The sequence below is a fragment of the Nyctibius grandis genome, chromosome 4, assembly GCF_013368605.1.
Source record: "Nyctibius grandis isolate bNycGra1 chromosome 4, bNycGra1.pri, whole genome shotgun sequence".
Lineage (NCBI taxonomy): Eukaryota > Metazoa > Chordata > Aves > Nyctibiiformes > Nyctibiidae > Nyctibius > Nyctibius grandis.
In genome coordinates this window covers 34,948,725-34,972,296 of record NC_090661.1, presented here as the reverse complement: position 1 = coordinate 34,972,296, position 23,572 = coordinate 34,948,725, and the positions used below count along the sequence as shown (strand labels likewise).

Here is a 23,572-nt window from a genome sequence, read left to right as displayed (position 1 = left end):
TTTATACGCATTATAGGTATGATTGATATTCCTTGTTTTAGGTACTTTCTCAAGGACTTAATATTGAAAAGTGACATGCTTTACAGAAATTCGGATTGGTGTAAAAAAATATAAATTTGTTGACAATCTTTACAAAGCACCCATAAAGCATCAGATTAGTTCTTGAAGCTCAAGAATGTAGTACATGTATAGTACTCTGCAAACATGTAGAAACTGGTTATTAAAATATATTAGAATATTTTATGGTCCAAGCAGAACTTATGATCTCGTAGGTAAAAGGTGTGGGCTTTCTTCTCATGCAGGTCACTTTCAGAACTCTGACCATAGATACTATTTTTTTCATCCTTTTTGTTTTAATATGCTAAGACTGAGCATAATTTTATGTTTAGAAATTGAGTGCAGCTTACTTATCAAACACTCATTCTATAAGTAAGCAATATTTAGTTGAGAGCTATATATATCTGTCATATGTGGCAGATCTACATGGAAAGATGTATTAAAATAACAGTGAATATTCAGTGCATCAGGATTAGTTTAGCAAAGGAGTTATTTTTCTATTGCAAAAGAGCCCCTCTTTCACATTTAGCTATACATGAGCTGCAATTATTGGATCTTTTACATAACAGTGATTTCTTTCAGAGAAGAACTTCTCCTGCAAGAGGAATTTAAATTTAAACAGTGTATCAGCTTTTTTATTTCTCCTTTTACTGACTTGGGTCTTTTTTTTTGATTCAGATACGTTCTGCTAATAAAAGTCAGAGTGAATAATGGGTAACTAATAAACTTGCATACATCATTGCTGATTAAAAACTGAACAGCAAAAAAAAAAAGTGATAAAAATTTTAGTATAAACACTACTTAATTGTGAATCTTGTTAACTTGTACCTTATTTGTATTTTATTATTTCCTACCTAGAAGTGGAAGAACTGTTAACTTCCCTTAAGCATATCCAGCACGTTTTGGTAGACCCTCAGAGCCAAGAGGATATCTCTCTCATTTTACAGCTTGTTCAAAATACTGATTTTCAGAATGCATTTAAGATACACAATGCTGTTACAGTGCACATGAACAAAGCCAGCCCTCCATACCCCCTCATCTCCAACGCACAAGAACTAGCACAAGAGGTATGTACAATATGCATCTCTGTGATATATATGAAACCTATAATCATAGCTGTTGCTGAAATATGTACTTGTCAAGCTCGTCTGAGTTATTGAATGTTGAATATGAAAGGGATTATAATAGTCACTGATTGCTGTATCCGGTTTTTCCAGATTTCCAAACAGTAACCAGAAAAATGTTTTGGGGATAAGAACTCCCTTTCTAGCATGGATAGATATGTAACAGAAAAGGTACTATGTTTAAACATAGGAAAAGAGAGTGGTTATGAAAATCTAACTCTTTTACCTTCAGTATTCTTGTATTCCAAGCATTCAGGAATTGAATTACAATTCTGTATTAGTCTTTCCTCTGAGTCGAGCCATGGTTCTTAAATTGGGAGGCATCTCTGAAAATGCAGCCATACTGGAAACAAGCATTCTGCTTTAAAGTGAGCACCAGATCCCTTAATACTTAATTTCAATGTTTTAATTACTGCTGTGATGGTCAGATTCCACTTAATTTTTGTCTGACAGATGACAGCTCTTTTATAAGATCTGATAGGTCTTTTAGAAATTATTGTATACCTTTAGAAATTTACTTGAGCAAGATTTTTAATTTAATCTTTTCAGTCAGGTCTTAACTGTTTGAAATACTTTTACAGTTTCAGCCAGGTTAACTACTTTATTTGAGGCTTATTCACTTGAATGTAGATGGGCAATGCCTGAATATATAAGCATTAGTAGTAATTTACAGAAAACTCATCAGATACAAAGTGCCGTGAAGAGAATGAGTTTTCACATGTGGCTGGATGCAGCTAAGACCCTCTGAGGGGTTGCTCAGTAACTTTATCTTCATTTACCATGGCTTGGTGCACGTGTATATTGCAGTGAAGTGTGGCTACACCTTTTACGGATATACATTTGTTAACCTTAAACTAGCTAGCTTGAATACCGGTATCAGTGCAAGCATAGCACTGTAGTGTAGTGTTCAGCAAAACCAGATCCAGAGGCTGGGTAAATGCTCCAGCTTTTAGCACCAAGTGAATCAAACTTACTTGTTAAAAACTGGCTCAGGTGCACCAGTTGGAGTACCTGAGCCGGTATATAGCCATTCTGCAGTTGCTCAAAGGCACATCACTCCAATTTCAGTATGGCAGCAAGTTGATTTTTTTTTTTTTTGCAGTATCTTGTTTTCTTTCTGACTGAAGCACTGTTTGTTTTCTTTCTTGAAGAAAGAAACAAGAAAAGTTCCTTTTCTTTCTTTCTGTTTTGTGACAGTCAAGAAACTGTCTTGTTTTCTTTCTGACTTCAACTTTGTAAGTCAAGGAAAACAGCAGTGTAGCAAGCTTGAAGTTCTTTTGCAGAAGAAATTGCTGATTCTTGAGGGACATCATTTAAATGTTATCTAAAGGTGTAGTGTGCTGATTGAACTGCAGCTCAGGATTTTCCTGTTTAAATTTGTCAATAAGACTGTGCCAAAACCAGCTGGGAGTATTTTACATATGAGCTTCCCTCTGGCTTATTCATTAGCCTGTAGGCTGCTATAGGGTTCTCACTAGGCTGCTTGGATGTCTGTGAGGCTGAAGGAACCTTTTCAGTTAACTTCTGTTTGTAAACTACTTCCCCAAACACCCACTTTACACAGGCCTAGTTTGGGATTTCATTCAGATACAAGCCAGAGTTTTTGAATCTTCATTTATAACATAGGATATTACAGATTTATCTCTTAAGAAGGCTGGTTTTTCCCCTATATGGATATTATGTCCTTTTATTTGCTGCTTAATAGATCTTTCCAAGAAGAAAATATGCCTACGAAAACTCCAGGTCTGTTTTCAAGCTTTGCTATTCCTCCCCATCTTCCCTACCCCTCACCTTCCCAACACATTCCTTTTTTTTTTTTTTTTTCCAGGTGATTTGATAAATCCTAAAATCAGAAGGTGGTGCAAAGTCAGTTTTGTGTCTCTTAGCAATCCATGAAAAGAGATATAAAGCGTAAAGAAAATATTTAAGCGTAAAGAAAATATTTCTTTAAATTTTTTAAACCAATAGAATTTTGTCATCGCACAGGAGACTGTAACATAAAAAGCAAACTTATTCCGGCACTCGTTTTGATTCTTCATCTCCCATCCCTGTCTTGTCCAGCCTTGAAATTCCTGAAAAGTCAATATGTTGCATATGTCTGTTCCCATTTTCAGATGTAATCTAATTTCTCGGTGATTCAGCTTCTGGTGTATTTAAGTGACTTGTATTTTGCAATATGTTAAATAGCATCCTGAAATGATCAAGCTCAAAATTCGGGACAAATATTTCTGTGACTGACAGAGATTTTGCAAGAGGAACACCTTGAGGCCTCCATTCACATCATTCCTAGTCTTGCCTGAATAGAAGATCTTGTGCTTGTTTTTCAGATCCTTTATTCCTTTCAGAAAGACTTCTGTATTCGGTATGGTAGCAGTGTGGGAAGAAATTATTTCTGCTTTAGGAAAAGTTGGGTTTGTTTTTGCAGTTTTTTTTACCCTGACAAAATGTCTATCTTGCATGCCCAGGTTTTTTCTTGTACTGTGATTTTTGGTTGTGTCTTTTGCTTTTTCCATCCCTAAACATAGATAAGGGAAGCTCCCCCAGAAAGCAGTTCATTTACTTACTTCAGGGTGTTTTTGAAAAGACACTTGCAAAAGCCTGTATTTAAGATACTGATAATATCTTGAGGATAAAAGCCACAAGACATTACAAGAAAGAAAAATAGCAGATACACGCATAACATTAATTTTAAATGTCAGGTAATGCTAATGTGCATATTTTAGTGCACAGGTCATTAGTGACAGTGTATGACTCTGAAACTGTTTTGGAGTGCATGTCGTAATTTAAAGCTACAGACATGTTTTGTTTCAGGCTTTATGGTGTGGAAGAGAACCTGTTCTAGAGCTCATGCTTCTGTAGCTCTAACAGTTTGCAACTTAAGTTCATATTGCAACATGAAACATCCTCCCTTTAAAAAAAAAAAAAAAGTAAAAATATTAAATTAAACTACAGTTTTGGAAGTGTATTTGGGGGGAATTATCATTTGCTACACTGAACTTAATTCAAAAAATCTGTTTTCATTTACTTTTTAATTGATGACTTGCTTTCATAAAAATAATGTGTATGAACAGTGCGTTGTGAAAACTTTTTGATTTTGAATTTTTCAACCATTAACAACACGTGAGAGTGAAATGGTACGTTTTTATTTTCTAGTCCTCTTTAGGAAATTATTAAAATTAGTACGCTTCTACAGTTAGCTTCTCCCACCGATTCTGGTAACCAGGCACCAATAACTCAAGATTTTTTGTTTTTCTTTAAAAGAAACTTTAATTTAATTCAAAAGGTGGAATGAAGCACTTGAGCTTAAGGAATTGATTTTAGAGAGTTAATCTTCATGTAATGTGGTGTACTGCAAGTCTTAAATAAAAATAGCCAGTAAACATCAAGTGTAATTAAATTGATTTTAAATCCACTTAAACTTGACCAAAATGGGGGCAAGGATTATGAGAACATGGTCTGAATCTTGACCTTGTAAGAATATTTGATGCAGCATTCAAGACAATTTGTAATTTTTGGCCTGTAACAGCACATATCAAATACCTTAAAGATGTTCTTGCTATTAAATATACTTAATAGGCTCAATTTGTATAGGCTGTGTTTCTAAAGCTTTCGGACTTGCTACTGTTCACTTCAGCAAGTGCAGGCAATTAAACTAGATTAGTACTTTTGAGAGGATGCAGTGGAGGCTTGTATCTTCTGGTGTAAGTGCATTACAATGTGTATGTATATTCCCTCTGACAGTCCTGCTCCCCTGAGAGTAAACAACAGGATTTTGCAGGTATAGTTAAATTCTGAATGTTTAATATCACTCCAGTGTGTGCCTCCAAACTGTGGTATGTATGATGATAGCGCTTTTTTTTTTTTGATGATAGCAAATTGATAGCTTTTTGGGGGCTGCTTGAACTAAAGTTAATGTAGTTAACAATAAAAACTAGGCTGAAGAGTTAAGAAAATACTATTATTGCCACATATTTAGTGTGGATTGCCTGTGCTATCTGTAGTGTGTCACTTCTGGAATGACAGCCTGCATTCAGATTTCTTCATCTGATAAAACTGTGGGATTCATTACCATGAGTAACAAAGGAATCTGACATGCGGCAATACTGGTGTAATATAGCAGCCTGAAGCTTTCGTAGCACTTCATTAAATAAGCAAATACTAAATGTATCTTTCTCTTAAAAGGGGGAGGGAGGAACTATTAAAGTTTTGAATAACTAAATTATTCAAAGCAGAAGTTCAACTTGAATATTCACCGCACACAGAATGACTGGTTGGACCTGGTTGCTTTCTTTCCCCCTGTCAAATCTGCAACCTCTGACCTTGCATTCAAAAGATTGTCTTGCTTTCAGGACTTCTAAGTTGCTTTCCGAGTAGGTTTTCCTGTAAAAGGGTCGTAAAGATTGGATAAATAAGGCTATAAGGCTTCTTGTAGCTTCTTCAAAGAAGGAATTGAAAGTCCCTTGAAGGTTAGAGACCTTACGTAAACCTCTGTGAGAAAGTCTTTTGTACAGAAGAATGTCGACTTTCAACACAGAGGAAAATTTGTTAGTGAGATGTATCCTTTACAGTGTTCTGTCTGCTGATGGCATCCCCAAATTCAGGCTAAGCCAGGGATATCAGCTTCCTGACCAGTTCAGAGGTATGACTGATGTCAGGCCTATACGAGGCTGAATTCTTTCAGTTCTCTAGGCTTCTAAAGAAATCAGTTAAAAAACATTTAAATCTGGCTGTTTTTTTGACTTTTCTAAGCTATACTAGGTTTGTTCACCATGAGGCGTGTTCTAGGGATGTCAGAAGGAAGGCTTTTGGAGGTTGCATCAGGTTTATTGCTAAGCACAGGAACTTGTTCATGTGACAGTGTTTTGTTGACCATGTAAGGATCTTGCTTCATGGAAACGGTTCATTTTAGTGGCTTCTGCTAGAAATTAAAATTATCTTTACTGTTTTCAGTGCTGTCATCTGGTAGCATCCAAGAGAGTTGTTAGCATTTCTGTAGGCAATTGCTCCTAGAATAGAGGCTCTTCGGACCTTTAGATATTGTTAGATCACACAAAAAGCTTAATTATTTTCACTTTGAAACTTGTGGTTTCTTGATTCTCTGTTATGTCACATTACCTCATCTTTAAGAGTAAAAAGCTCTGGAAAAAAATCTTTTGTATCCCACTGAAAGCTTCTGCTCTGATATGTATAATCTGCTCTTGATGTCTCTGGATTCATTTGTGCTTTTGGACTTGTGTGCCTTTGGTCAGATTAGACCAGCAGATAACAGCTATGGAAAGTATCTTCTTCAGCCTCACCTTTGGATAAGAGGGATTTTCCTGTTCCTGGCTTTCTCTATAAGCATACCAGGATTTTCTAGTATTTGCAAGAGATGATGGCGAGTGATGTTTGGCACTGTATGAGAAGGCAAACCTTTTTAGGCAACTGAGGCTGCCTGAGCAAAAACTGTCCTTGTGTTAATGTGGATTATTTTGGAACCAGCCAAATAAACCTGGTTTCGTGGGACCTTTTGAAGTCTTGACTCACACACTTTGAGGCAGAGGCTCTAGGATGTATTGCAAAACCTCTGTTGGAATCTCTGGTCTTGCTGTTGGTGGAAATAGTTTGAGTAAAAATAAACCATCTGCTTTTAAGGAGAAGGGAGGCTAGTGATGTTAATGAGAAATTAGTCCACTTTGAAAGACCCAGCATATTCACATAATAACTTGTGACTGATTTCACTATCATGTTCCCTTCTAGAGTTTCATTTTTTTGTCTGCGTCTTTGTGGTAGCTGAGCTCATTGCCAGTTTCTGGTATTGACAGATCTGTGTGCTGCACTGGATACCAGCTTAGATTTGGTAGATAATCACTGAGGCAAGATATGCTGGAGTAGTCCTGTGGTCTCATTGCATGTTTTGCTAATGTGTACCAGGTTAAGTTCAATCAGCCAGTGTAACGATTACATGGATATACTTTACTTTCAGTAAAATGAATAATTGTAGCTAGGGATTTGAGCTTGAGTAGGGGAGGGAGGATTGATAAATCACTGGGTAGATTAAGAGTTTTACTACTTGATTTCTTTTTAGGTACAAAGTGTTTTGAAACCCAGTCATCATAAGGATGGGCAGGAGCTTAATGCTTTGCTGAATGCCCCTCACATGCAGGTAAAACAAAATGGAATTTCTAATCTAATGGATGTATTTCTTGATGCTGTTTTCAGTATAACTTTTTGCAAATGTTTTGGGCTGACTGGGCAAGGATGGATTTTATTCTTCAATCTTTTATTCTTCTGTGCAGATCTCGTAGTGTTTTTCTAGGGTGAGGAGTTTCCAATTTCCAGCAACTAATGGAAACTTCTAGTCAAGTGTAGTGCATGATTGTATTCAGCCCTTGCTACATTCTATATGTATTACAGGGTAATTTGCACATGAACAATGTAGCAATAGATCAGTAGGGTCAGGGCAACACATGAGCTGCCTTGCTTACCTATGGTTTTTTCTTTGGCAGCTGTTTCATGCTTACCATTGGGTGCACAGAGGGAATTTTGTACTGTGGTGATGTTGTAAATCCATGAGTAATTTTCATTGCAGTATCTTCTTATGTCTGTATCCTCAGTCACATACATAGTAAACCTATTTCTGTTTTTTTTAGGAAGGAGAAGTACTGTAAGTACAGTCACAGTTGTGTGTTCAGAATTCCTTTTTTATTCTTTTTCAATCTGAAAGGAAAGTTTTGGGAAGTATGTAGCAGTAGGTGCTACATAGCTGTGATAAATTATTTTTTTATTACTTGAGTCAGTTTGCAATATTCTGTAACCTGCAAAGATAGTTCAAATTGCAGAATTTCATTGAACTCTAGTATTTTGTATACATATGAAGTGTGACATTTTCTCTAACGGAGGCGATTTTGTTTGACACCAGGCACTTTTACTGGCTCATGATAAGGTTGCGGAACAAGAAATGCAACCAGAGCCCGTGACAGACGAAAAAATTTATGAAAATGTTGGTGTGTACGGAGGGGAGACGGTTAAAATAGTTCGCATTGAGAAAGCTCGCGATATTCCATTGGTAAGTACTGGTACTCAGTTACATGTAAAGGAGGTAAGCTTTTTTGCCCTTTGCAGATTGCTGTGAAAGTTTTGGAATTTGAATGTGGAGGTGATGTTTAACTTGTAAATGCTCTCCCTCCCTCCAAAATGAGAAATAGTCATAGACAGTAAACTTGTGCATATCTTCATATAGCAGTAGCCGAACTAGCATTTAGAATCTGTACAACTTGGGTTTGGATGGGACTTCTTGACAGAAGTCACTATCCCAAGCTTTGCTGCAGGGGAGCTTATAGCCTTGTGCCAACCACATTTCGGTTTTTTTTTCCTTAGCAACTCTCATCTTCTATTTTGTGTCTTAGCAATACTTTTTTAAAAAAATCATTAATCTTATGGCAATTCAATTCTTCAATCTTTAGTGCAGCTTGAAGAAATTAAGTGGTGTTTGCTTAAACTGGAGCATTGGATGTATGCATCTCAGCTGTTACTTGCGTTCTCTTTCAACGTAGTTTCTCCACGGGCTTGGAATATATACAATAGGTGGCTTTGATTTTCGTCTATATAATAAATTCAGAATGTGTTGCTACTACACAGGGTGCTACTGTTCGCAATGAAATGGATTCTGTTATCATTAGTCGAATAGTGAAAGGAGGTGCTGCAGAGAAGAGTGGGCTGTTACATGAAGGGGATGAAGTTCTGGAGATTAATGGCATTGAGATTCGTGGAAAAGATGTTAATGAAGTTTTTGACTTGTTGGTGAGTTGGACACTTCTTGTTTTCCCTGCAAAAAATACTCATTTCATAAGACTGAAACCTGTTGGCTCTGCTTGTCATTTGTACTCGTATTTAGCATGAGTTTAAAAGTATTTTCATTCTGATAGCTAGTGCTTACATGTGGAGGGCCATTTCAAGTTTTCTTTCTGATGAATAGTATGATGTGGATAAGTATAATGGCAGTTATCTACAAAAATGAAGCCTACAAATGTGGAAGAGTCAAGCTATCATCCTGAGACTTGCTTTTAATGATTTCTAAGAAAAACATTGTTTAGCTGTAAAAGCCATGATTTTTCATCTTTGTCTGGTTGAGTCTGCAATTAATAAACCTGTGGCTGTGTGATTGTGGTAGTGTCTGTCTGGGATGGAGGTAATTTTCTTAATAGCAGCTTATATGATGCTGTGTTTTAGGCTGGTTTTAGGCTGAAACAGTGTTGATAACACACCAGTGTTTTAGCTATTGCTGAGCAGTGCTTGTACAGTGCCAAGGCCTTCTCTGTTTCTCACTCTGTCCCCTGCCCACAAGTAGGCTGGGGGTGAGCAAGAGGCTGGGAGGGCACACAGCTGGGACAGCTGACCTGGATTGACCACAGTGATGTATCATGCCATATAACATCATGCTGAGCAATAAAAACTGGGTGGTGAGTGATTACCTTTGCATCACTTGTTGGGTTGGTTTTTTTCCCCCTTCACTTATTAAACTGTCTTTACCTCACCCCTTGAGTTTTTCTTGCTTTTGGTTTTCCAGTTCTCTCCTCCATCCTGCTGGGGAAGGGGAGTGAATGAGGAGCTGGTGGGTGCTTAGATGCTGGCCAGGCTTAACCCATCACAAATTGTATCACACGAGACCTTTACATGCCTAGACTTCTTGCTCTTACTCTTCTGATAAGAACCCTTTTGTCTAGCAGTTTACCAGCATAAACATTTTTGTTTATTACACTTTTACCATTCATGACAGAATTACACATCAGTTCAAAAGCAGCTAGTCAAAACAACAGGCAAGAAATCCATCAGGAACTAGTAAATGCAGAAGTACTCTCTCTCAAAGGCCCTGTGAAGCAGAATGCCAAAAGCTGGGAATTACCTGTGTTTTGCATTGCCCAGTATTGCTCTTTTCTCATGCTTTTCCCTGGCACCTGCTGTTGATTGGTGTCCAAGATGGGACACCTGAGGAAAATGACAATTTTTTTAAATTTACTGTATAACTTTTGATACAAAACATTGGAAATATCCAGTAGCATTTATTTAATGGGGTCTTTGGAAGAAAAAATTAAATGAGAAATATATTTAGTAGATCTATGCTCTATAGACAAATCAAAATCAGGACAAAGACCTGGGTTCTGTTGTAGGTTGCATTATTGTAGGAAGGATAGGCAGCAATATTGATAGATGAAGTTGTCTCATGATACAGGAAGACTGTAGTTTTTAACGGACAATTTTTACCTTTAGTTGGATTTTTTCTGAAATTTGCTGTTAAAATTTTTCAGCTAATACACGGAATGAGGTCAGGTGGAGGGAAGTAGAGGCAGAAATGTATCGGGTTTGGTTTTGGGGGTTTTTAAGCCATTTAAAAAGATTATTATAGTTATTTGAAAAGCCTTCAATCTCCATGTGTTTTTTGGATCAGAGATATCCGAGCTTCTCCACACTATGTAATTGTCTCCATTGCCACCTGTATTTTTTTTTAAAAAAAGCCATATTTAGCTAAGTCCTGTGCTTCTGAAAAGAGTGTTTTATAGATGCTTAAAGATAATTCAGCTGTGGCAGTTTAGTTCTCTGCAGAGAGCTTGTTCTGCTTTTGATCAGCTCCTGCAACCTAGAGTTACAGAATAAAAGATTTAAAACCACAAGGCATTAGCATAAGAGGAAATTACTTGCTGAAAAAAAAACTTAGGTTTTTTTTTAATGTTTTCTAAATCATTAATTTAAAAAATATTTTTAATTCTTTATATGTTGCCTTTTGTGTTTCGTAATGTGGAAGTGAAGTTTTAAAATGCTTCAGTCCCCAAAGAATACTTCAAACAAGCACAGGAAAAGGAAGTTACTTTCATTCTTCATTTTGCCTCACCACTTGCTACTCAAATGATAATGAACCGTGCATGACTTCAGACAACTATTCACACCATCGCTGTGAAATTCTGTGCATTCCTTATGGAACTGTGCATGCTGACTGAAAATGATAGATTTTCCGTTCCAGCAGCCTAATCATGTTATGCTCAGTTATGTTTACTTTTATTTAAGCCTTAGGTCTGAACTTTTTGAGATACATGCATACGCTTTGGTTTTATGCAACATAAATTGTGTTACGGTTCATGGAATGATGTATAGGAAGTGAGACACATGTAGACCTTGTCATGGGTTGGCACTTGCATTTTATGTAGATGTTTATGTGTGCAAACACACTCTGCATACAAGAGTATGTAAACAAATAAGAATTCTTTAAAGCCAGGACATTATTGTGTTCTCCTTTCTTAGTATGAGTGATTGCAATATTGATATTAAGTACTTTACAGATGGAGGATTTCAGTGTTAGTTAAATTTTTAAACAATGTTTTGTATACCTTAATAATATTAATAGCATAAAATCATAGTAAAACATTTAGATTTGAAAACACTGTTGCACTTAAGTAATTTTAGAAAAATAATACTTTTATATGTTTTTTCCTCCCAGCATAGATCCATTTCTTCGTATTTTTGAAGTGAACAAGAGAATATTATTCTCCGTTTCTCCCAAGTCTCTGCTTGACAGAATTGCAACTGCTCCATTTCAAATAGAAATAGTTTATGTATAATCAAGAATTCTAGGCTTTTAAAATCTGAATATCAACATTTGGCTTCATAGCCTGTAACTGAATCACTGCATATGTAACTGTACTATATCTTTTAAACGTGTTAAGGGATAGATGATGTGCTTTTAGGGACTGCCTTTTGTGGGAATTTTTGAAGCATTTTCCACTATATGTTATTTGTAAAAATTCTTAACCTTAAGCTATATTTTGATATGGTATGTGAAGAGTCTATTTTTTGTCTCAGGCTGACATGCATGGTACTCTGACCTTTGTATTGGTTCCCAGTCAGCAGAGCAAGCCACCTCCTGCAAAGGAGACAGTTGTAAGTAGCTCTACATAAGTTCTTGTGCTTGGTGATACATACCTTGTTTTTCCAGTAATACGTAGAAAGTTCTTCTGTCATGTACATTGTGGAACAAAACCAGAACTTAATTGTCTAAATTGGTTTGTTACCAGACTAACACTTGAATTAACTATTGAAAATGATTGATGGTGTTAAGCTGAAACTTTTAGTATAATTTTAACTTAATTTCTAATATAGTAAGAAATTATAAAAGTAGAACTGCCTATGCTTCTGAAATTCTATTTTGAAATTCTCAATTTCTCTTTATATATATATATATATATATATATATAAAAAAATTGGATTGATGGAACTTGCAAATATGCTTTGGGAGGAAAAGTTTGTCTACTGGAAACTTTGTTCATTATCTTTTTAGCTAACATACTTTTTTTGAGACAGCTTTAACAATTTGAAGAAAGAATGGACAGATTTAGATCACAGACAAAAACATTAATGGTTGGTGACAAAGTAAAATATTTTTTAAAAGAAACTTCACCTAAAGCCCAGAAAATGGGTTTCAATCTGTGCATTTATTAGGTATTTTAAACAAATCAGAATATCTCTGATACTTTTTGAATGCAAAGAACTTAAATCAGTAGCTCAGGGGTTTTTGACTCCGAAGATGGTGAGGAAGTTGCGTAGACTTTAGAATTAATAAGAGTTAAATTCAGGCCTTAATCTCCAACCTAGCACAACTGTGTCTTTTCCATTGCTAAGCTAGGTGATGATTCCATTCCAGTCTCTCCTGTATGCCCCAGATAAAGTTTCCATTTTATAGGATCTTGATGTTTTTATATATTGGAGCTCCACTGCAGTCACAGGAAGATGAGGTGTAATTCTTCAGAAGTCACAGGTTGTTTTTTCCTCTGTTTTTACATTTGATCTTCCACAGATACATGTGAAAGCACATTTTGACTATGATCCCTCTGATGACCCTTACGTCCCCTGCCGAGAGTTAGGCCTATCTTTTCAAAAAGGAGATATACTCCATGTGATCAGCCAAGAAGATCCAAACTGGTGGCAGGCTTACAGAGATGGAGATGAAGATAATCAGCCATTGGCAGGCCTTATCCCTGGTAAATAAAGCTCTAGAAAAAAGCTTGACAGCCAGTTGTTCCCATAGCCCATAGTAGGGGCGATATTCTGGTTTTCAAAGGCTCATATACCCTTAAATATCCATTGCCTTAAATATCTGTAACTTTGAACCTTTTGCAACAGAGCTCACTGTTAGTTATGTAATTAACTTACTTAAAAGGTTGACCTTTTAGAGGCATCTCCATGTACAGATGTTAAATGCAGAGTCAAGCTACCGCTTCCACTGCAGTTCACCTTTCAAGACCTACTCTCCTCTTCCTTTACTTCTCCACCTTGGGGACACTGTGGATTCAGAATTCCCTCTGCTGGCTACAGCAGAAACATGGGACTTCAGCCTGCTTGTGCTCTGGAGATGAGAACAGCTGTTAGGTTTCTTACTATATCAAGTGGTTTATTTGAAAAACGTATCTTTTTCATAGTAACTTTTCTGCATGTTTTCACTTAGCAAAGAGCTTCAGTTACTTGTAAGTTATGCTTCCTTTCTAACTGTTGGGGGCCTTTGAGTAATAGGGTTTTCAGACACTGAAGTCAGTATATAATTTTTACATTGAAATATGTACTGCGCTCTAGTCCATTAAAGATCTGCTGATCTGTTAAACACAGTGAACAAAAGACTTTTCAAATTCCCTAGAATATCACACTGTTATTTTATGACATTCGAGTAAGCTGAGAGGAACGCTGATTTAAATATAGACTAATCTTTTTCAAGCTGAAGTTCAAAAGGTTTAGTGTAAATAGAACACATTTAACATACAAAATAATTAGAAAACTGTATCATCGTAGTATTTCCAGCAGTTTCAATTTTCCAGGCAAAACTGCCCAGAATAGTACAAATGCTGTGCAAATCTTTCTTTATAAAGGTATTTTTCAGAGCAGTAAACAAGCTTCTCAGCAATTTTAATTTCTCTTTTTAAATTCTCATATGTCATATTCTACTAGAACCTTCAGAGATTTAAAACCTTAGGAAAAAGTAACATGAGTAAGTCATTACAAAAAACAAAGTACGGAAATGGTTTCTAAATGTTAACTGCTTTTGTACTTTTTTTTTTTTTTAATGCATTAAGGAAAAAGTTTTCAGCAACAAAGAGAAGCAATGAAGCAAACCATAGAAGAAGACAAGGAGCCAGAAAAATCAGGTTGGGTATATGCTTTCCAAGAGGTGGGGGGGATCTAACTCCTATAGAGGTGCTAATTAGTGATATCTGGAACCTTGTCATCGTGGAGTAGCAGAAAATTCTTCTATTTTTTGTAATAAAAGTGGGATAATTCTTTGAAATTCTTGATGTAAATACAGGTCTGAATTTAGCACTTCATTGTATAAATAATGGTTTTTTTCATAACGTATGTGCAGTGTAATTAGGATGAGGGAGGGGAATTTGGAAAGTCCCTTTTTTCTTGAAGAATTTTATCTGACGTGACTCAGTTGAAGTCCTTGGTATGCAACATTTGCTTAATACACCAAATGGTTTTAATGAACTGAAGAATATTAATGCCTTTTCAAAACTGCAGAATAAATTCCCCACTTTAAAGATCCAGATAGTAGGTGGGATAGGAGGCTTTTTACTATATGGGTATTTGAATGTGATGATTTTTATTTTGGTTAGGAAAACTCTGGTGCGCGAAGAAAAACAAAAAGAAACGGAAAAAAGTTTTATACAATGCAAATAAAAATGATGGTAAGCAACATCTTTTGCACAGTGTGTACACTTATGAGCAACTATAAAAGATTCTACAAATGGCCTTGTGAAAAGAATTCTGAAATTCAGGATATGATGTTAGAAATACTGCTTGATGATGTTCTGTGTGGGAGCAGTAGTATGGTTTGTAATAGCATTTAGTGAAAGACGTAAAAGAGGTGGCAGGATTTGTGGGGTCATTTAGTGTCTTTAATAAAGACCAGATGATGGGGCTGAAAAAACAGATAGCTTTTTAGGCATGGAAGCACTCAATGGTGAACCAATTTATTATGGTTTTGTAGTAATATCTCACTCTGCATAATCCAGTTTAGTAAATGGAAACTTTCTCCACAGAGAGCTGGTAAGCTATTTATTTATACCATATTCTTACAAAAGTACTTTGGGATTGGGATGATGATTGTTGTTGTTGTTGGGCATAAAGTGTTAGTCTTGTACTAGAAACTTGTTCCTTGGCAAGAAAGTTGTTTCCTGAGTTTATGCTACTATTTGTATCAGTAGTAAGTGGAAACACATTTTCTTTCTCCAGAGAGGCGGGGTAAAGCCGCATCTTACCGGGGAAGTGATGATCTTCGGGGTTCTGTTGCTTTGGTGACTCGCAGTTAGATGCTGGGCAGAGAGTCGGGAGCTGTATGAAACTTGATACTGCATGACAGGCAATACATGCAACTAGCAGTAAAGTATGTTGTGACTATTTTATTGTTTCTCTCTCAAGATTATGACAATGAGGAAATTTTGACCTATGAGGAAATGTCACTGTATCATCAACCAGCAAATAGGAAACGGCCTATTGTTCTGATCGGCCCACAGAACTGCGGCCAAAATGAATTGCGGCAGCGACTTATGAATAATGAAGTGGATCGTTTCGCGTCTGCAGTTCCCCGTAAGTTTGATGGGCAGATACAATTGCTTATTGTAAACATTGTCTGCAGATAAATCCTCTTGTGTCGAAAATAGCAGTTAGGAGCTTGGGGGTTTTGAGCAGGATATAGTCAGCTCTTGGATAAAGGACAAATAAAGTTACATTTTGTGTGGCAACAAGTAGCTTTGGTAAGTCAGTGCAAATCCAATGTCCAAACACGGTGTTATAGAGGCATTACATGACATGCATATATTCCAGTTTGAGTAAAATTGGAGTGAGTTACAGACATTTAAAAAAGAAACTGGTACATTGGTCAAAGAATTTTTAACCTACATATCCTGCATAAATTTAAATTTAGGTGGCTTTAGTGCCTTCCCAAACCACTTATATTTCAGTGAAGTTTATATTTTTAATGTCTAATGTACCCTAAATTAGGTTTACAAACAGCTTAACAATATAACTTGTTATAGACAACTAATAGCTATTTTCGCATCCAAAATGCAGCTGCACAGGTGAAACTATGCCTTTCCTTGTTGACTGTTTTTTTTCCCCTCTAGATAATGTAAACAAGGCCTCTAAATGTAGGTTCAACCTTCCGCAACTTAATCTGTCCAGGGATATTTATTGTAGAACATAAAATACTTGCATTTCTTGGATATTTCAAATGCCTTTTTTTGCTTGGTTAGCAGTGCCTCTCGAGAAATAAGTGTTTCTCTGCTTCAGTTCTACAGGTGTATCGCTGTCTCAGTTTATTTTTTGTTGCTCTTGTTTGTAGATACTACTCGGAGCAGGCGAGAGACTGAAGTAGCTGGCAGGGATTACCATTTCGTTTCCCGACAGGCATTTGAGACTGACATAGCTGCAGGGAAGTTCATTGAATACGGAGAGTTTGAAAAGAACCTCTATGGTACTAGCATAGACTCAGTGCGGCAAGTGATCAACTCTGGCAAGATATGCCTTTTAAATCTTCATACTCAGGTATGGCAAAGCTGTTGCCTGTCATATTTTAGTTGTAGAAGCTACTGTGAAAATCTAAAGAGCTGTATTTGGTTTATATAAAGTAAGTGTGTTTTCAAGGTCCATTTTAATATTTATTCCAAGTTTTCTTTCAGTGGTGTTCAGATAACTCTGTTTAGTGTGTTATGAATACAGCCTTCTTATTCCTTGTTTGGAAATATATACATCTTCTCTGTGCTAAAGGTAATAGGGGCCTTGGTTTTCAGATACTTAAAGCTGGTAAGAACTATCTGAATTGAAAAATTAATTAAAATAAGATTTGTGTCTCAGTCTTCCAATTACTTTGTGAGCTTGGAGGTTTTTGAAGACAGAGAGGAAGTTGTTTCTGATTATATGACCTTTTGATGATGGATATAGAAGAGAGAAACTGTGCATACAGACCTCAACTTGGAAATTTAGTCAAACATGGGAAGACGCAGAGTCCTGGAACACAGCCCATTTCTAATACATACGATATGTATGAGGTCTACTGTTGTTAAGATGCTGCAAAAGCAGCCCTAAAACTCAGACACATCAGCGAAGTCTGGTGGTATTGAAGCTATAATTAGCCATCATCACTTAGGACCATGTGATACTTTAATAGCTTATGAGTATCGCAAAGCCTGTAATAAGTTGAAAGTTCATAACACTTGATCTAATTCTGTGGGTATAAAAATATCTCAGAGAAAGGTTGCTTGTCCCAAGACACATAGAAGGAACTTTTGAAAAAATCAAACTACAGTTTGGTTCCTTTTATTTTCCATCTCTTAATATAAATGTAACCTGCCAAAAAAATATGCTAAGCATACAGTAGTAGTGCATCTGATACCTTGTATTTTGATCTTCAAAGCAGAAAAGGTTAAACTGTAGTACTTATAGAGTCTTCTTTCTGTTAAAAGCTGATACCATTCCTTAGCATTGTAAGGAAAGTTACTTCAATGTAGGTGACTTTTTTTTTTTGCTTTTAAATACCAAAAGATAAGTTCATTCAGTTTAGTTATGAAGAGTATTCTTGAACAAAAGTAAATGTTTGGGTTCCATAAAGCTGAAAAATGTTGGAATATCAATTTTGTAGGAAATGGTGACTGAACTCGTGAGTGGTGATGATATTACTGTTATGGTTAATTATACTGCTGCTAATACATTGTACAGTTGTCATTGTGTTTGAAGAGTATATTATCAATTATAGCATGTGAATAATGCATTATTAAATGCCCTTTTCATGTGTGGAACTGTTAAATATTTAATAAATCTTATTTCTGCAGTCACTGAAGACACTACGTAATTCTGACTTGAAGCCATATATTATATTTGTTGCACCACCCTCACAAGAGAGATTACGTGCTTTATTGGCCAAAGAAGGGAAAAACCCAAAGGTAATGTGTCTAATACTTCTTCTGAAACCATGCTGCTTTTTATTTACAGATCTGGAATGCTTTTGGTAAGCAAATTCGTATACTCTTTGTTTGGAATTGGGAGATGGTAATGGTACTGACAATATATGGAAAGCAGTGTAGAGATCTGTGTGCCCCAGGTTAGTACTGTACTAAGGGAAGGGCTTAGCATGCTTTCGCCTAACAGAATATGAGAGGTATGAGGCAAGGGAATCCACTGCTAATTTAATAATCCTGGGGTACAATGTCTTAGTTGTGGTCCCTGTATTTGGGTACAAAAATATGACCCTTTATTTCAAAACTGTGGAAAACCCAACTTTGTCTTCAAGTAAACCTGAGAGTAGTTCTAGGGAGCAAATTATTATTGTTTTTCTTTTGAGAACTTATCTGCCCTTGGAAAAACATTTATTTGAAAATGTATTCCAAAACTCTTCAGATAAAGTTAGTTTAATCTTGATCCTGTAGGATCACTTTTCATGTTTCAACCAGAGTCATGTCAAGATCTCAGCTTATCCAGTTCAGATCATTCAGTTAATGAGAAGTTAGTTCTGTAGAATGGAATTGAAACCCTTAGATTAAACCAGGATGTCTGAAAGCTCAGAAAAGGTCCTTATCAGCTTATGAGATGCAAAGTGCTTATTGCTAGGATAATGAAATATGTTGATCTTCAGCTTTTTAACTGAAATCTACCCCACAGTGGTTGGTGGGAGCACTTTGCCACCATAGTATCTTCAAAGTACTGATTGAACATAATGCAGCTCATACTGAAGAAGAACAGTCTTCCCAGCATAACTCAAAGGGACTTCTGATACGGCTGTTGGTCAGGAATTGTACCTTGCTGTGTTGTTTTGCTCTCCTTGTTTGATGCAAGAGTGATGTATTGTCTGGATATAGGATCTAAAAGTCCATTGAAGTCCAAGGCTTAAAACACAGAGATTTTCCTTTTTTCTTTTTATTTGCCTGAGTCAAATATAATCACAAGTCATTAAATGGTCATGTTTCCTCCTTCTTGGTTATGCAATGAATGAAACTTTATTTTACATAAATACTTCATCCTATGTATGTCCTGGTTTTTTTTTTATCGCAGTAATCAAGGAATCCATTTGCAATGAAAATTAATACACTGTTACTGGTGTCAAACTATGCCTGTTTTCTTTCTGATTAATCATATTGGAGTTGTATTTATTTCAGCTGGGTAAATGCTACTGTGTTAAACTCCTTCCCCTGATAAAGGAAAGAGTATTTCTTGCGTGTATGCCTGTGTGTGGCTTTGGTTTTTCTTAAGTGTATATAATGCCTAGAAAAAAAATCTTGAAGGCCTGAAGTCCCTTTTGAAAATATCCTCTTTAGAAAATTATCTCAAAAATTATACCTGAATAGTCCTTTATATAATATAAAAATAAGCTGCAGAAGAGAAGAAGAAACACACTTTTAGAATCCAAGTTTAAAAACATTTGGAAGTATAACAGACCATTTCTACTTCTCCTTGGGCATCATTTACCTACATCTGCAATATTCTTGCTTTTGACATAGTTCCTTCCAGCTCCCAAATGATGTTTTCTGTTTTTCTGCAATGTCATTTACCTGATGCTATGGTGATTCGATGAACTTATATGTATAGCTCTCACTGTGGTTCTTATTGCTGTTTATTGGTGAAAATATTTCAACGATAACTGTTGGCTTTGACTGTTTGGTGTTTGTAGTGCTACATCTTCGGAGGAATGTTGTCTTGTTCTATACCATTCAAACTTCCTCTCTCATTCTCTCTGCCATCTCCAGTCTCTTTCAGAAGGACAGTGGTCTTAGCAACCTGACTTATGTTTTAGAAACATGATTTAAGAGCATCAGTAAGATGAATGTCATAAAATGAGCAGTTCTAGATCTTCATTTACTTCAGTCTGGGACAATTATTTACTTGTTTGCCACTTACGGCCAATCAGAAAGGATTCTCTTGAGTGCCCTTAGCTTTCAAGTATGTATCATGGTTCATTCTTATTGTAAACTTTTCGATAGCTGGTAGCAATACCATGAAAATTTGTGTAAAAGACTTTTCTGAGTTGAGTTGTTACCTTTCCCTGCTCTGTTGTGGTGGGGGAGAGGCTTACACACATACACTAATTCTCTGGTTTTGATTGCAGCCAGAAGAGCTGAGAGAAATCATAGAGAAGACAAGGGAGATGGAACAGAACAATGGCCACTACTTTGATACTGCAATTGTGAATTCTGATCTTGATAAGGCGTATCAAGAGTTACTTCGGTTAATAAACAAACTTGACACAGAACCCCAGTGGGTGCCGTCTACCTGGCTACGATGAGAGAGCAATTCCAAGGACAAATGGACTTCAATCTAGTAATCTTTCCAAGGAGATCGTGTATAGGTCTGCCCGATTCTAGTATAAATGCGTGTGAGCTCTAGACCTCAGCAGCTGCATCCTTTGCCAGTGAAATTGCGTATTATTGAAAAAATACGCTAATCAGCTTGTGAGCCGATTTAACTGATCTAAAGATTGTCCAAGTCTTCTTTCTCTGTGGTCTAGAAATGGAGACCTTGTCAGTACTAAATTCTAAAGCTTCAGAAAGATTTGTCTAGCAACTACTTCTATGATTCTATACTTTTATACATAAATCCACCTTTTTTACCTAGAATCACCCTTATGAAATCAAAGATTTTAAGTGTGTGTGTGTGTATATACAGTCCATGCTGTCACATAGTTATGAATGTTATTTAACACTTAATGACTTTGTGGGACATGATGGTAGTTCAGGAGCATAATTCTACAGATCATTGGGCAGAGAAATAACCTACATGTGAAAAATGTTAATATTAATGAGAAATCTCTCCTGTTCAAAAAATATACAGAATGAAGATGCTGCTGTGGTCTGGAGCTGCCCTGTGAGGCTTGAGTTAATATTTTAATTCTCAAACATTCCGCTAATAGCACTGTAATTGGAAAATGTGTATAATGTAAATACTTCAATCCTTGTGTCTTTTTAGTCAGACTTTTTAAATCAGATTTGACTGCACATTAGTTTTAGGTCCAATCAAAGATGAATATTATATTGATCTTTTAGATGTGATATTTTTATGGAATTTTCTTTAAAACATATTGACTGATTGGAGCCGCTGTTTTCCACAGATCTGTAGAGATATTTAGAAAGGCAGAGGTTATATTTTTGTGAAAAATATATAGTTATAAGACATACTGCTTAAAAGTCCACTTAAGTTCTCATGTTTTATAACAGAATACTGACTAAAGTAGACTGATGTGCTGAACAGTGGAAGATTGTGGGGTTTTTTAATCTCTGCAAATGGTTCATCTTGTGGCTGTTGGTCTAATGGATAACTAACTGGAATTAAAATAGCTGAATGTAGCTACTGTGTTATAAATGAGTATTGTAATTCACTAGCCAACATATTGTCCTGCATTTGCGCAGTACTGCAGTGCAAGTATGTGTAAAACACTGGTAACTGACTGAGAAGTCACAAGAAAGGGGAATATTTGTAATGGTTAAAACAAACAAAAGACTTGAAACAAGTGAACAAAACGCAAGGTCTGTCTGTATCCTAGCGTGTTCTGCAAAGCAGATCGCAACATCTCTGCATTCTCATGATTCAGAGCTGTGGAGGTTTAACTACTAAGGCTACGCATCTGCAGTAGGGCTGTTCTGTCGCTGAAGCTAATTGAATAGTAGTATCTTGGCTGTTTTGGTTTTGGGTAGCACAAAGAACCTTGACTGTGAATATCTTAATTTTAGCCATAGTGTTTCTTTGTTCCTACAGATAAAACACTGGAGTTACGTCAATGTGTAGTTCACGCCTGTCTAATGTTGAAGGATGAAAAAGTAGTTGATTTTTTCCATTATGTCTTGCATATATTCTTTCTTCGAATGTTAGTGGAACAAATTCACACCCATAGTTAAATAGAGAGCTCGAAGTATACAGCAGATATAAAGAAATTGTCAGATAACTATCCTAGTTACTGAACTAACATTCAGCACATTTTTGTTTTGAAAAATGGAAGTATGGAGTGCATTCCTGTCTTGTTAGAAAGCAAAATTATTTGCTGATTTAATTAGTATTTAGGGCTGAAAAGCAATTAAGCAGTTAGTGGGGATAAGTAATGACCCTTCAGAAAGAAAAGGGGTTGGAAACTTTAATATCTATAGTTCAAGTCAGTGTTAGAAATAATGTGCTAGCTGTTGGCCTAAGGGCTGGATATTCAAAATAATTGCTTTTTGCCTCACATTGCAGGCATGTTCTCAGTTTAATTCATAGTTTATGACAACTTCAATGTTCAGGTATATTGGATAGTGAGTGTTTGATAGATGACAAAATATTGTATTGATTCTACCCTTTTTTAAGAAAGATGATTTTAGATATATTAGGCTTCTTGGTATTGACTGTTTCATAGTTGACAAGAAGGTGGAAAGCAGTAAATGTGTTCATTAAGGGTGACCTAGCTCAGCTGTGTAGATACTGTCCAAATTCTTGCAGTCACAATCAGCTCAAGAAGGTTGCTGAACCCCCTTAGGTATTCAGTGTTCATAGGCAGCGTCAGTCACAGTAAATCATGCCATTAATGTATTTGACTAATGTTTGTGTCTCTAGTTTTTCTGAAATGGCGTACAGAAGCAAATAAGCTTTTTAATGTAGACTTAAAGAATGTTGCTTGAAGTTCAGCTCTACTCTTTTAATTCCCAAGGCACACAATACTCACCGACATCTGTGTTGAGAGGTGCTATGATAGTTTATAACCAATGTTACCTTTGTTTCCTGCTGAAAGGAAAGGCTTGAGCAGCACTGAGAAATGTACCTGGCTGTACATCTTCTGCTAGCTTGGACCTTAGAACTACCTTGTGTAAGAAATTATTCTGCCTTCTTTAATGAAGAATGTGTGTTAATTCCCTTGAGAGTAAAAGAGAATATGCAAACTTCACTGGTGAAACTCTTCAACCTTTCCACAGGCTTTGTAGTGAGCTGTATCAGACTGAAATGAGGGTATCTGCATTTGTACCAGTCCAGATTTAATTAAAAATAAAACATTATCTGAATTGCATAAAAGAATTTTTGAATGTAATTATATGTTACTTTTTAAAATATAAGATGGGGGGTTTAATGCCTTAAATAATTAAGGTAACTTTACTGAGACCTGTGGTTAGCCCCACATTGTACTTTTATACATGTATCTGCACTCTGTATTTTGAGACATCATGAACTGCACACTAATGTAAAAATGTAAAATATTTCTAGATTTAAAATAAATCACTGTACAATTTTACTTCTTCTAGTGGATCTTGGGAGTCTTCTTTCTGCCATTTTGCCAAATGTGTGGAAGATGCTGTTGACCCATCAGTGCCCTAGAGGATGTTCTCTGTTCCTTCTGTTGTCATGCATCCAGTGGGAGAGGTAACAACATG

General features: G+C 36.2%; 1 protein-coding gene across 3 annotated transcripts in view; it reads left to right on the top strand.

The window, feature by feature from the left end:
• PALS1 (protein associated with LIN7 1, MAGUK p55 family member) overlaps positions 1–23,219 on the top strand; it is a 58,138-nt gene extending 34,919 nt beyond the window's left edge. For 2 of the 3 annotated variants that reach the window (XM_068399227.1, XM_068399226.1), the window contains 12 exons: positions 916–1,124; positions 7,249–7,326; positions 8,083–8,229; positions 8,802–8,963; positions 12,015–12,092; positions 13,006–13,189; positions 14,273–14,344; positions 14,813–14,884; positions 15,618–15,785; positions 16,540–16,742; positions 18,026–18,136; positions 20,293–23,219. In XM_068399227.1, the coding sequence (XP_068255328.1) occupies positions 916–1,124; positions 7,249–7,326; positions 8,083–8,229; positions 8,802–8,963; positions 12,015–12,092; positions 13,006–13,189; positions 14,273–14,344; positions 14,813–14,884; positions 15,618–15,785; positions 16,540–16,742; positions 18,026–18,136; positions 20,293–20,469 (1,661 nt within the window). In that variant the 3' untranslated portion in view covers positions 20,470–23,219. Of the gene's footprint in view, positions 1–915; positions 1,125–7,248; positions 7,327–8,082; positions 8,230–8,801; positions 8,964–12,014; positions 12,093–13,005; positions 13,190–14,272; positions 14,345–14,812; positions 14,885–15,617; positions 15,786–16,539; positions 16,743–18,025; positions 18,137–19,933; positions 20,127–20,292 lie in introns of all 3 variants that reach the window. The other variant, XR_011048032.1, reaches the window with a different exon arrangement.
• The last annotated feature ends 353 nt before the right edge of the window (positions 23,220–23,572 follow it).